General features: G+C 44.3%; 1 protein-coding gene across 1 annotated transcript in view; it reads left to right on the forward strand.

Annotated features, from left to right (window-relative positions):
• LOC139760255 (atrial natriuretic peptide receptor 1) overlaps positions 1 to 14,318 on the forward strand; it is a 469,288-nt gene that overhangs the window by 111,387 nt on the left and 343,583 nt on the right. Inside the window, exon 2 of the mRNA XM_071683187.1 lies at positions 10,111 to 10,225. Within this exon, the coding sequence (XP_071539288.1) occupies positions 10,111 to 10,225 (115 nt within the window). The remainder of the gene's footprint in view (positions 1 to 10,110; positions 10,226 to 14,318) is intronic.

Here is a 14,318-nt window from a genome sequence, read left to right on the forward strand (position 1 = left end):
ATATATATATATATATATGTATATATTTTCATGTGTGGCGGGGTGGCGATGGGAATGTATAAAGGCAGACAGTATGAATTATGTGCATGTGTATATATGTATATGTCTGTGTGTGTATATATATGTATACGTTGAGATGTTTTAGGTATGTATATACTGCGTGTTTGGATGTGTATGTATATGCATGTGTATGTGTGTGAGTTGGGCCATTCTTTCGTCTGATTCCTTGCGCTACCTCGCTAACGCGGAGACAGCGACAAAGCAAAATAATAATTAATAAGATATATATATATATATATTATATATATAATTATATATATTAATATATATATATATATAATATAGGAAAGGATCACAGTTTTGCGCGTGATCAAGTATATTCCTATGAGTCCACGGGGAAAATGAAACACGAAAAGTTCCCAAGTGCACTTTCGTTTAATAATCACATCATCAGGGGAGAGACAAGAGAGAAATATAACAGTCAGTTGATATACATCGAAGAGACGAAGCTAGGACGCCATTTGATCTTGATCACGCGCAAATTGTGATCCTTTCCAATATATATATATATATATATATATATATATATATATATATATATATATATATATATATATATATACTCGAGATTTAAAGACATGGTACATATATGAGAGACGGGGCAACACGAAGTATACAACTCTCTCTCTCTCTCTCTCTCTCTCTCTCTCTCTCTCTCTCTCTCTCTCTCTCTCTCTCTCTCTCCCTCCAATGACACAGGGACCCGTCAGGTGGCCACAGTGTGGCAGGTGACCGTAAAAAGGAGGAGGAGGAGGAGGACGCTTTCATTTCCGGGCCAAGTCACCGGCAAAGAACGGAATTACCTGTCAGTGATCTCCCAGCTTGACCCTCTCTCTCTCTCTCTCTCTCTCTCTCTCTCTCTCTCTCTCTCTCTCTCTCTCTCTCTCTCTCTCTCCCCTTCGGGGCCCCAGAGCGTGAGGGTGGGGGGTCGACACCTCGACCCGAAAGGCGCCGTACGAGGGCGTCCCCTTTGATCACGACTTTATTTTTTTTTCTACACACACACACACACACACACAACCCTTGACGCACGGAGGATGAGACGACCCCTTGAACACGAGTGTGTATGACACCTGAACACGAGTGTATGACCCTTGAGCACGAGTGTATGGCTCTTGAGCACGAGTGTATGGCCCTTGAGCACGAGTGTATGGCCCTTGAGCACGAGTGTATGGCCCTTGAGCACGAGTGTATATGACCCTTGAACACGAGTGTATAGCCCTTGAGCACGAGTGTATAGCCCTTGAGCACGAGTGTATGGCCCTTGAGCACGAGTGTATGGCCCGTGAGCACGACTGTATGACCCTTGAGCACGAGTGTATATGACACCTTGAGCACGAGTGTATGGCCCTTGAGCACGAGTGTATACGACCCCTTGAACACGAGTGTATATGACCCTTGAGCACGAGTGTATGACCCTTCAGCACGAGTGTGTATGACCCTTGAGCACGAGTGTATATGACCCTTGAGCACGAGTGTATGACCCTTGAGCACGAGTGTACATGCCCCTTGAGCACGAGTGTATGGCCCTTGAGCACGAGTGTATATGACCCTTGAGCACGAGTGTATGACCCTTGATCACGAGTGTATGACCCTTGAGCACGAGTGTACATGCCCCTTGAGCACGAGTGTATGGCCCTTGAGCACGACAGTGGCCCTTGAGCACGACGGTGTAGGACCACCCTTCAACACGACGTTACGGTCCTCGAGCACGACAGTCGCCCTTGAGCACGACGGTATACTACCCTTCAACCCGATGGTACGACCCTTGAGCACGACAGTGGCCTTTGAGCAGGACTTTATACGACCCTTCACCTCGATGGCACGACCCTTGAGCACGTTCGGACTACACTTGAGCACGATGGCACGAGCCTTGAGCACGATGGCACGACCCTTGAGCACGAAGGCACGACCCTTGAGCACGATGGCACTCCCTTGAGCACGATGGCACGACCCTTGAGCACGATGGCACGACCCTTGAGCACGTTGGCACGACCCTTGAGCACGTTGGCACGACTCCCTTAAGCACGATGGCACTCCCTTGAGCACGTTGGCACGACCCTTGAGCACGTTGGCACGACCCTTAAGCACGTTAGCACGAACCTTGAGCAAGAAGGTACGACCCTTAAGCACGATGGCACGACTCCCTTGAGCACACAGCGGTACGACCCTTTTGGGATATGCTAACCTGACCTTGGTGACCCGACCTTCCTGAAGGGGTAGTCCCTCCCTGAAGGAGGTAGTCCCTTCCTGAAGGGGTAGTCCCTTCCTGATGGGGTAGTCTCTTTCTGAAGGGGTAGTCCCTTCCTGAAGGGGTAGTCCCTCCCTGAAGGAGGTAGTCCCTTCCTGAAGGGGTAGTCCCTTCCTGATGGGGTAGTCTCTTTCTGAAGGGGTAGTCCCTTCCTGAAGGGGTAGTCCCTTTCTGAAGGGGGTAGTCCCTCCCTGAAGGAGGTAGTCCCTTCCTGAAGGGATAGTCCCTTCCTGAATGGTTAGTCCCTTCCTGAAGGGGGTAGTCCCTTCCTGAAGGGATAGTCCCTTCCTGAAGGGGTAGTCCCTCCTTCAGAGAAGTAACCTTTCATATGTCGTTTCAGAATTATAAGATATATACATAGAATCAGGCTTCAGAATTATAAAATACATACATATATAATAACCAGGCTTCAGAAGGTCTTTTGTTAATCGCGATTAATCATATTTTTTTTAAGCTATATTTTTCAGCAGGGATCGTACGTGTTTACGTTCGTTGAGAACTGAGCTTTTCTAGACATAAAAGCATTTCATTGTGTATCATGTATTCAGTGTGGTGCTAAAGACGTGTTAAGTTGACCGTGGTTGCTGGCCTTACATGGAGAGGCCAGCTGTGGTGTGAGGGATAACTCGTTACTGTATGCATATGGTATATTTACATATTTACTCTGTCTTTTATTAAGGAGAGATTTTTTTGGTTGCGTCTCATTGTCCACGTAATAGGAGATGCTTTATGTAATCCTGCTCACCATGGCATGGCTTCGGGACTAAAGCCTCTTTGGACAATTTTTTTTTTCGAGTGAATTTTAATTTTTTTTTTTCAAAAAAGAATGTATTATTATTTTTTTTTCTTTCTTTCGTGGAGTAGGGGAGGCAAGGTTACACTCAATGGTACTGGTTGTTCTTGGTCTTCGCCGGCCAGCGGGTTCTTCACTTGGGTCCTCAGTTGTACAGAATTCTTACAAGAAGTCGATGTGTGTGTGTGTGTGTGTGTGTGTGTGTTCACTTGATCCACTCCATTGAAAGAGGAAGGAGAGGACCTAGTGGTCTGTTTTACTGCGTCACATGATTACTGTGTTGCCCTTGGCACCTCAAAGGTGGGCCGGTTTGATAACTGTTTCTTTCCTTACACCTCGAAACTTTGGAACCATGCACCTTCTTATGTCTTTCCCCAATAACTTTGACCTGGCACATATCAAAAGACAGAGTTTCCACTTCCATCCAAAATTCATAAATACTCTCCCATGTCTCTTCCTTTTTCCCATTCATATTCCTCTCCATATGTCAATGAAGGTTTGGCTTTGATATGGAGTTCTGTCCGTGACTGGAGCCTCCAGCGTGGAAACAAAAAAAGAAAATCCCATTTACAAAGGAATTTTTGGATTCGTCCAGAAACTCGGTGGTTCCTCACTGGTCCTCTGGTGGGTTTTCAATCAACTTTCTTGCACCCATAAATTAATGGGGTTTTGTAGCCATTTCCTGTTCTCCTCGTTCCTTTCCTCCTCGTCTTCCAATTCGTCTTTTATTCTCGTCATCTCACCTTTACGGGACCGATACTGTGTGTGTGTGTGTGTGTGTGTGTGTGTGTGTGTGTGTAATATTTAGTGATATTGAACACGAACACACGGTATAAAAAAAGTATCTTCACGGATGGGTGCGATGAATTTCGAAATGATCAATAACACTCGTGTTGTCTCGGTAAGGTTGGCAATCGTGACTTGAGACAGATTTCGTAATAATTATGGAAGCTCCACTTTATAGTTATTCCCATCAAGAAATAAAATAAGTATAACATTCTTTATGATAAATGACAGGAAATATCGCTGGCAATTGACGTATAACAATGCCGTGAGGGCAGGGCTACCAACATAATGCCAGACTTAATGGGCATTTTTCGCATTGCTTCGTCCGTGATGTCATATTGTTTCACATAGAAATGTACCAAGATACTTGTTTTTGTTTACAGTATGCCCGGCTTTGTATTAATGTAAGAACCTTATGTGGTTTTTTTACCACCCACTTGTGTTCAGAAACATACACATTTGATGTGTTTTATTGCCTAGTGTATGTGTTTTATTGCCTAGGATGAAGTGAATTGCGAATATGGATTTTAAACTTTTTTTCTTGACGCTTTGTTAAAAAACAATGAACAAGACTTTCCTCAAACGCTCTCTTCCCTCCTCTGCACCTTCAGGAAACTGGTCCCAGGCAAGAGCCACTCACTCACTCACTCACTCACTCCTCCAGGTTTTTTGAGGGCTTGTACACACCACTCACTTCACCGTCGCTCTCATCACACCGACGCACTTCACCTGCATATCCTCCAACCTACACACACACACACACACACACAAACACACACACACACACACACACTGGTCAACATGCGAGCACGCCCTTGAAAGAATTTCCTCAGCGAGGCACTTGGAAGCCAGACTCTCCCGATGGACTTGCTCTCGCTCCACCGTGTCATCTCTCCTAGTTAACGAGTGTTCTACAGTCGTATTATCCTCGTTTTATCATCAGGAAAAGGGGAAATATGACCGTCTCTGAGTATATATATATATATATATATATATATATATATATATATATATATATATATATATATATATATATATATGTATATATTTTCATGTGTGGCGGGGTGGCGATGGGAATGTATAAAGGCAGACAGTATGAATTATGTGCATGTGTATATATGTATATGTCTGTGTGTGTATATATATGTATACGTTGAGATGTATAGGTATGTATATACTGCGTGTTTGGATGTGTATGTATATGCATGTGTATGTGTGTGAGTTGGGCCATTCTTTCGTCTGATTCCTTGCGCTACCTCGCTAACGCGGGAGACAGCGACAAAGCAAAATAATAATATAATAATGATATATATATATATATATATATATATAGGAAAGGATCACAGTTTTGCGCGTGATCAAGTATATTCCTATGAGTCCACGGGGAAAATGAAACACGATAAGTCCCCAAGTGCACTGTCGTGTAATAATCACATCATCAGAAGAGATCACAAGAGAGAAATATAACAGTTAGTTGATATATTTTCCTAGGACTCCACAGGTAAATGAAACACGATAAGTTCCCAAGTGCACTTTCATGTAATAATCACATCCTCATGGGAGATACAAGAAAAGAACGTAAGTCAGTTGTTATACAACGAAGAGGCCATAGCTAGGACGCCATTTGATAAACAAGTGACTACCCCTGTATGTAGATGTTTACCAAATATACATTATCTTCCTGTGTGGCTCGCAAAAAAATATTGCCTGAATTTTTTCACACTGTGGCCAACAAGTTCGGATTTTCTCGCTGCCTCATGAATTTCGCTCCCACACACACTTTCCTCTCCCCGACACTCCCTTCCTCTTCTCCCCCTGTCCTCTCTCTCTCTCTCTCTCTCTCTCTCTCTCTCTCTCTCTCTCTCTCTCTCTCTCTCTCTCTTTCCCCCTCCGGCTCCTCTCACACCAGTTTATCGCCGCGCCAAACACCCTTGCTGCCCGGGCGTAAAATGGAAAGTGAAGGTCGTGGTGAAACTAATTCTGGAGAAGAGAAATGTGTACGACTCCCTCTGGTTTACTGCACGGTAGACAGGGGAAGCGTCGGGAGATGGCGGGTATAAAAAAAAGATTTATTGTACAGAGGTAGCGAATTGTAGCGTAAACTCTTTGGATAAAGGTAAAGATACGTAAACTCTTTAATGTACAAACATAGCGAATAGTAGCGTAAACTCTTTGGATAAAGATACGTAAACTTTATTGAATAGATGTAGCGAATAGTAGCGTAAACTCTTTGGATAAAGATGAAGATACGTAAATTTGATTGAACAGACGTAGCGAATAGTAGCGTAAACCCTTTGGATAAAGATACGTAAACTCTCTATTGTACAGATGTAGCGAAGACTAACGTAAACTTCATGGATAAAGATAAAGATACGTCAACTCTTTAAAAAGATAAGGATAAAGATCATGAATGATTCGGACTCGTTTATATGTAAAACATTTACATTCTCAGTTCGTGTGGTTACGCCACCCTCCAACTAACATATTTACTACATCTATATTCTGTCTTATATGAGATATTGCGCTGCACTACGCCACTGCTGCTGAACTAAGAGTCTGTTTAAGCCCTGGCTTGGCTTTTTAGAAGTTTTACCACAAGTTTGTTTACAGCAACGTGATTGTTGTGGAGGTTTTTGTACACAACACACACACACACAACACGCACAGACACACAGACTATACAATTTTGTCTGACGTGCGAGGCTTATACAAGACGTCTTTAAGTTTAATTTTCCTATAACCTTATCATTACTGCATCAGCCCTATTGACTGATATTGTCGTTTTGCCCGTTTTTTCCGTCGTGTTTTGGAGAGGGTACGACATGTGAGGGAGGGAAAGAGGAAGGAGGGAGAGGGTACGACATGTGAGGGAGGGAAAGAGGAAGGAGGGAGAGGGGCGACATGTGAGGGAGGGAAAGAGGAAGGAGGGAGAGGGGCGACATGTGAGGGAGGGAAAGAGGAAGGAGGGAGAGGGTACGACATGTGAGGGAGGGAAAGAGGAAGGAGGGAGAGGGGCGACATGTGAGGGAGGGAAAGAGGAAGGAGGGAGAGGGTACGACATGTGAGGGAGGGAAAGAGGGAGAGGGGCGACATTGCTCTGGCTAGTGTTCTGCCAAGGATGGTGTCGCGAAGTAGCTACAGCTGGTGGTGGCTCAGCTGCCATCTATAGAATGACGTAGGAGTAACACACAAACAGCCAACCATCCACAAGATAAGGGGTTTAGTGTTAGATGGTTGAGTTGAGTTCGTTAGAAAAGTCTGCCTCGGGTTTAATGAGGCGGTTCGGCGAGGCTATGAGTTGAAGTTGTGGTGAGGAGGAGGAGGAGGAGGAGGAAGGGGGGATTGGCTATGGTTTTTTTTGAGGGGGGAAAAGGTGACATTCCAGTATACGTCAGAACATGTCTATTCGTTCGTTGAGTTTTCGCCAGGCCGGTTCGGCGCCAGGCGTATTGATCGCTGGGACTGCCAACAAAACCACCGTAGTCCCTGACGCGAATCATCTCTGAGACCTTTCTTAAAACCTGTCATGACCCGTGGTGTACAGGGTGGCTCCTCTGTGTGTGTGTGGACGGGGCCCGAGAGAGAGAGAGAGAGAGAGAGAGAGAGAGAGAGAGAGAGAGAGAGAGAGAGAGAGGTGGTAGTGGTGGGAGTGGGTGTCAGGGATGAGTCTTAGCTCCGTTAAGAGGTTCTCAAAGAGTTTCCAATAAGTTAAGAAGGGAAAGATGAAATCGTTTTAAAAGAACATAAGCTTCTAGGTCGTCGGTGGTTTATCATTCGACTGATCGAATTTGTTTCATGTTTTCTCCGTCAGATTTTAGACGGATCAAACTTTTATATATATATATATATATATATATATATATATATATATATATATATATATATATATATATATATATATATATATATATATGAATTCTTTTGAGTCCACGGGGAAATGAAATATCATAAGTTCCCAAGTGCACTTTCGTGTAATAATCACATCGTCATGGAAGATACAGGAAATATATGCCGATAAGATCAAAGGAAAAATGAAGATGTTGCTGTAAGATCTTTCCTTTATGTAATCTTCAGACAAACTGGAGATAATAATAATTTTTCCCCTGGTTTTTATCTGCATTTGTTTCACACTCAAAATTGTGTCTGCGTTATATTCTGAATTTTTTCCCCTCCTCATTCTGGAAACATTTTATACACACCGTCCAGACTTGTCTCTCGTTTAACATACTGCTGCCTGCCTGCCTTCCTCATACACAAAGTCTCGCTCTTTGGGAATTTTTCACGTATTCCAAGACAACCTTCACCCCCCCCCCCCCCCCCCCCGCGTGTGTGTGGGGGTGTGTGTGTGTGTGTGTGTTATAAAAGTCCTTTTTTTTTTCTTTAAATTTTTGATATCTAATTTTGTTGAGTTCTCATATGGTAAACCTGATGTTTCCAGTGTTTGGGTGTTTGTACACACACACACACACACACACACACACACACATTTTCATATTTGTTTTGTACATCAGAAATATTGATATGAAAGGAGGATCCGTTCGTAAGGAGGATCCGTTCGTATGGAGGATCTGTTCGTAAGGAGGATCCGTTCGTATGGAGGATCCGTTCGTAAGGAGGTTCCGTTTTTCAGGAGGATCCGTTCGTAAGGAGGATCCATTCATAAGGAGGATCCGTTTCGTAAGGAGGATCCGTTTCGTAAGGAGGATCCGTTCGTAAGGAGGATCCATTCATAAGGAGGATCCGTTTCGTAAGGAGGATCCGTTTCGTAAGGAGGATCCGTTCGTAAGGAGGATCCATTCATAAGGAGGATCCGTTTCGTAAGGAGGATCCGTTTCGTAAGGAGGATCCGTTCGTAAGGAGGATCCGTTCGTATGGAGAATCCATTCATAAGGAGAATCCATTCATAAGGAGGATCCGTTTCGTAAGGAGGATCCGTTTCGTATGGAGGATCCGTTCGTATATTGAGCAGAGTTCAGTAAGAGAGTATTTGGACTACGTCTATGGTTTTTAGATTACCCTAAATGGTGCAGAGAGTTGATAAACGGTGTTTTGAATGTCCGTGGAATGATATCAACACTTCCATCAGTTTAAGTTCATAAAAGGGAAATTAAACATTGTTAGGATTTGTTTATTCATCGTTACAAATCAGATGTTTCCTTTTGAGTCGAAGGTCCGCTTGCCTGGTGCCCTATGGCACAGTATATTGGATCTTTATTTAGGTATTGTGAACCAGTGGGCGCAACACTGCCGTGTGTCCTTATCTACAACGGGTCCAGACTGTGTGTGTTTGGTGCCGATACCACAGTTGTGTGTGTGTGTGTGTGTGTAGTCGTCCAACAGTTGGGTCTGCTCGATCCAGTTTCAAATGTAAAGCGAAGACCTACTTCCTCACTTCAGACACTTCCTACCCTCTGAGTCCCTTCTGTCTTCCGTGGGGCTCCCGCAGCGCTCAGGAAGCCAGCCACGTCCACCGGGCGGTACTTACCACAGGGTCACTCATTTTTCTTTTTTTTTTTTATATGGAGATGCGAGGAAAGGAACTCCACACAGGAATAGGTTGATGCAAACACTAGATTACATGATGTTGCCCAGCTGGCTGACATCCATGACCAAAACAATGTGAGGGGTACAGTTTCACACACTTGATCTTAAGATCCGAATCTTCCTGAAAGATTCAGAGGCTGTCTGTCTGTCTGTTTGACTGTCTGTCTGTCTAGGATCACTGTCATCAGACACTGATGTCACTGGAGCGGTGGAAGGTTGGGTCGTGGCAGATAAGTTTGGCTCAGGATTTTTTGGATGAAGCACCTTTGAAATTCATTTTCTTTGAATCTAAAAAGTTTTTTTCTTTTTAAGTCTTTCGTTAAGATGACCAAGTCTAGGGTGAAGGTTTTAGGATTTCTAAGTCGAAAGCTCATTTGAAATCCAATGTCTTAAAATCTAAAGTGTTTTTTCTTTTAGCCTTTCGTTGAGATAACGAAGTCTAGGGTGTAGTTTTTAGGATTTCTAAGTCAAAATTACCTAAAATGAGATGTATTCGAGTAGTTTTAACTCTATAATATGGGTGTCCTTTTTAAAAAAAAATAGGGATGTGCCTAACGTATATACGCAAAGGGGCTGACTCGTGAGGCTAGATGTGCGTAACTTATATACGCAGAGGGGCTGACTGGTGAGGCTACGCTGAATCATGTTAATATAATATCTTTTTTCCCCTCGGCAGTCCTGGTGGTGTGTGGCTCGCCAGCCAACGTGAGGGGGATTATGCTGGCTGCAGCTGGGCTGAACATGGTCGCCACGGGTGACTATGCCTTCTTCAACATCGAGATCTTCACCGGGTTAGTATTGCGTTTCTGGACGGTCCTTCCTTACGTGAAGGACTGTATGTTGATGGTGTGTGTGTGTGTGTCTGTGTGTGTGTGGGGCTCTGGTATGACCTCAGAGCACTGAGGAAGGTGTTTCATTGGAACTGAGAGATGAGGGTGGAGAAGGATGCGAGTTTAATGTTCCTGACCGTGATGCAATCACGGGCCGTCTAGCCAAGCAGGTTTCGAGCGCTTGGGTTCGACTCCCGGCTTGCGGCACTTGGTTCCTCCACAGTCAACCCATCTGTTCATCCATCCTTTTGAGGACTTGGGTCCATGGATAGAGCACCTGGGTCAGGCTCTGTATTGTCTCTGTAGCGTTCATGGAATTACCTCTGTAAAAGGGTTTCAGTTGCCCGTCTTGTCAGAGCCAACATCAGAAGAAAAAAATAAATGGGTCCTGGTGTACGAGTATATAACTGGGTCCCTCTTGATGGTGGGGTGTGTGGACCGTCTCCCTTGGTGTGTGGACCGTCTCCCTTGGTGTGTGGACCGTCTCCCTTGGTGTGTGGACCGTCTCCCTTGGTGTGTGGACCGTCTCCCTTGGTGTGTAGACCGTCTCCCTTGGTGTGTGGACCGTCTCCCTTGGTGTGTGGACCGTCTCCCTTGGTGTGTGGACCGTCTCCCTTGGTGTGTGGACCGTCTCCCTTGGTGTGTGGACCGTCTCCCTTGGTGTGTAGACCGTCTCCCTTGGTGTGTGGACCGTCTCCCTTGGTGGGTGGACCGTCTCCCTTGGTGTGTGGACCGTCTCCCTTGGTGGGTGGACCGTCTCCCTTGGTGTGTGGACCGTCTCCCTTGCCCCATCACTAAATAACCTTGTTCTACTGGTAATGCTGGACCTGTAATGATATGGGTTATGGTAATTTCGTTGTACTTGTGGTAGTTTTGGGGTGACTTTAATAAAAGGCCCTTCGAGTATGGTAGAGGTGCTGTCGAACGTGCAGAACTGGGTGGTTATTGGACTAGTGGGAATAAGTAGTCAAGTCTCGTTGAACTTGGACTAGTGGGAATTAGTAGTCAAGTCTCGTTGAACTTGGACTAGTGGGAATAAGTAGTCAAGTCTCGTTGAACTTGGACTAGTGGGAATAAGTAGTTAAGTCTCGTTGAACTTGGACTAGTGGGAATAAGTAGTTAAGTCTCGTTGAACTTGGACTAGTGGGAATAAGTAGTTAAGTCTCGTTGAACTTGGACTAGTGGGAATAAGAGAGTTTCTTTGAGCTTAGAATGAGCTTGTTTGAGCTTACAATATAGTGTGATAGTATGGTTAAACTTGCTGTTGGAATAGAGAGGTTTTGTTTGAGCTTAAGAATTGCCCTTGTCTCTCTCTCTGACTCGTAATGGCAAATAGGAATTAATGAAGTTCATCTGGGACTGACTGCCGTGTGAAATAGTTCACTAAATGAAGGGGAAAAAAAAGCCACTCGCTGTTTATTTCATACACTTCAGGGGCTGTCATTTTCCATTCACGAACAGTTTCATATTAGCATCTCGACCTATTATTTTTGACCACGAAGTTTGATATTAGCATCTCGACCTATTATTTTTGACCACGGAGTTTGATATTAGCATCTCGATCTATTATTTTTGACCACGAAGTTTGATATTAGCATCTCGACCTATTATTTTTGACCACGAAGTTTGATATTAGCATCTCGATCTATTATTTTTGACCACGAAGTTTGGTATTAGCATCTCGACCTATTGTTTTTGACCACTCACGAAGTTTGATATTAGCAGTATCGGTCTATTGTTTTTGACCATTCACGAACAGTTTCATATTAGCAATCTCGATCTATTGTTTTTGACCATTCACGAACAAATTCATATTAGCATCTCAATCTATTGTTTTTGACCATTCACGAACAGTTTCATATTAGCATCTCGATTTTTTTTTGACCATTCACGAACAGTTTCATATTAGCAATCTCGATCTATTGTTTTTGACCATTCACGAAGTTTCATATTAGCAATCTCGATCTGTTGTTTTTGACCACTCACTTAGTTTGATATTAGCAGTATCGGTCTATTGTTTTGACCATTCACGAACAGTTTCATATTAGCAATCTCGATCTATTGTTTTTGACCATTCACGAACAGTCTCATATTAGCAATCTCGATCTATTGTTTTTGACCATTCACGAAATTTCATATTAGCGATCTCTATCTTTTGTTTTTGGCCATTCAAGAACAGTTTCATATTAGCAATCTCGATCTATTGTTTTTGGCCATTCACGAACAGTTTCATATTAGCAATCTCGATCTATTGTTTTTGGCCATTCACGAAGAGTCTCATTAGCAATCTCAGTCTATTGTTTTTGACCACTGCCTTCATTCTACAGCGACAAGAAGAGATTAGTAAGAACAAAATGTTCGTAAGAAGGCTACGTCCTGTTCGCTGATGATGCTTTGCTGTTTGGAGTAGACTCGTTTCGCCCACTGGGAAAACCCCAGAAGGAATTTTTGACCCTCATTTTTGCCCCTCAAGCAGGTGACGCAGGTCGAAAATTTACAGGTGCTGGTGTGTGTGTGTGTGTGTGTGTGTGTGTGTGTGTGTGTGTGTCATGCCGCGGGACACCACAGCAGCTTTGATCAGTAATTCATAAAGTTGTTTGCTGCCTCGTCCTCGCTCCATCGTTCGTAATTCGCTCTTTAGCGATCGAGCGAGAGCGAGGCTTGTGGAATACAGCGGCTCTTTCCTGTCCCTTCTACTGCCCCCACCCCCCTTTCTCTCTCTCTCTCTCTCTCTCTCTCTCTCTCTCTCTCTCTCTCTCTCTCTCTCTCTCTCTCTCTCTCTCTCTCTCCCGCCCAGATTCAAGTCCAACCCAACCCCTCCTCCTCCCTCTTTTTTCGTGTTTTGTTCTGTTCTTTCCGCGCTTATCTTTCGGTGTTATAAGTCTACCCCCATTGACGTTACGTTTAATAAAGTGAGCCATTCAGGTCCTGTAAAAGGAATATTGTGTGTGTGTGTGTGTGTGTGTGTGTGTGTGAGAGAGAGAGAGAGAGAGAGAGAGAGAGAGAGAGAGAGAGAGAGGTGGGTGGGTGGGTGGGTGAGGATGGATGGTGAAGGAGGTGACATTCTGTCAGTAATTCAACAAAGTGCTCGAGTGGAGTGGCTTGTTGATATTCTGTTCGTGTGTGTGTGTGTGTGTGTGTGTGTGTGTGTTTACTCTTCACATCTGGGGAGACGGCCCTCTCGGAGCAACAGGTCAATATATTGTAGAGCGCCTCCACCTGTGCCAAACTTGCTCCTTCTAAACACTCTTCTCTCTCTCTCTCCTGGTGGACGTTTGTTTGCTCTGCAAATGATCAGTGGAAAGTAGATACTGGCTGTTGAACTAGTGTTGGTATGCAGATGGCACACTTCAGAGGCGCTTGCATGGAATTGTAATGAATGCGAAGCGTGACCAAAGGTTTTACGATGTGGTAACTACAGATTGAATTTTTTTTTTCTTTTTTTTTTTGTGATGGTACTTACGAGGTTAGTGTAATATCCATTTGTCCTGTAGAGGCTCGAACGATTGGTTAAAAGCAAAAGAGTAATTACATCACATTCTTTTGTGATAAATGGCGAATCGGACGAGTATATAAACGAAAAATGGGTTCAGATTTTCTCTTGTTTCCTGCAAGGAGGCGTTGGTGAAGGAGGGGGACATGTGTTTGAGGAACCTGGTGGGGGAGGTGCCAGGAGGCCGAGATGGTTGGAAAGGGGGATGAAGGGATGAGCTGTAAGCATAGGGTGCTCTTTAGGTTTAGGGGTTCGTTTCTGCAAGCTGCCTTCTTTTTTAGAGTCTGTTGCTGCAAACGTGAGTCATCTACAGTCTCTGTAGCCATATGCCTGTCTATACTTGGACTTCTCCTTACTCTGCAAGTACAGGCCCGCTTCAGTAAGGGGGGTTCGTGTCTTCAAGCATAGCGAGAAACAATCACTTCACAGTGAGATGCTCGTGGAGGTGATCCGGGGCTTTGGAGCTGGTATTCTTCCTCCTCTTCGGCGGGGTCCTTGAAGAGAGCTTGGATATTGCATACCGCAACATCGGTGCTGTAAAGGAATCTCCACTGCCAGCTC

Source organism: Panulirus ornatus, chromosome 36 (genome assembly GCF_036320965.1).
Source record: "Panulirus ornatus isolate Po-2019 chromosome 36, ASM3632096v1, whole genome shotgun sequence".
Taxonomy (NCBI): domain Eukaryota; kingdom Metazoa; phylum Arthropoda; class Malacostraca; order Decapoda; family Palinuridae; genus Panulirus; species Panulirus ornatus.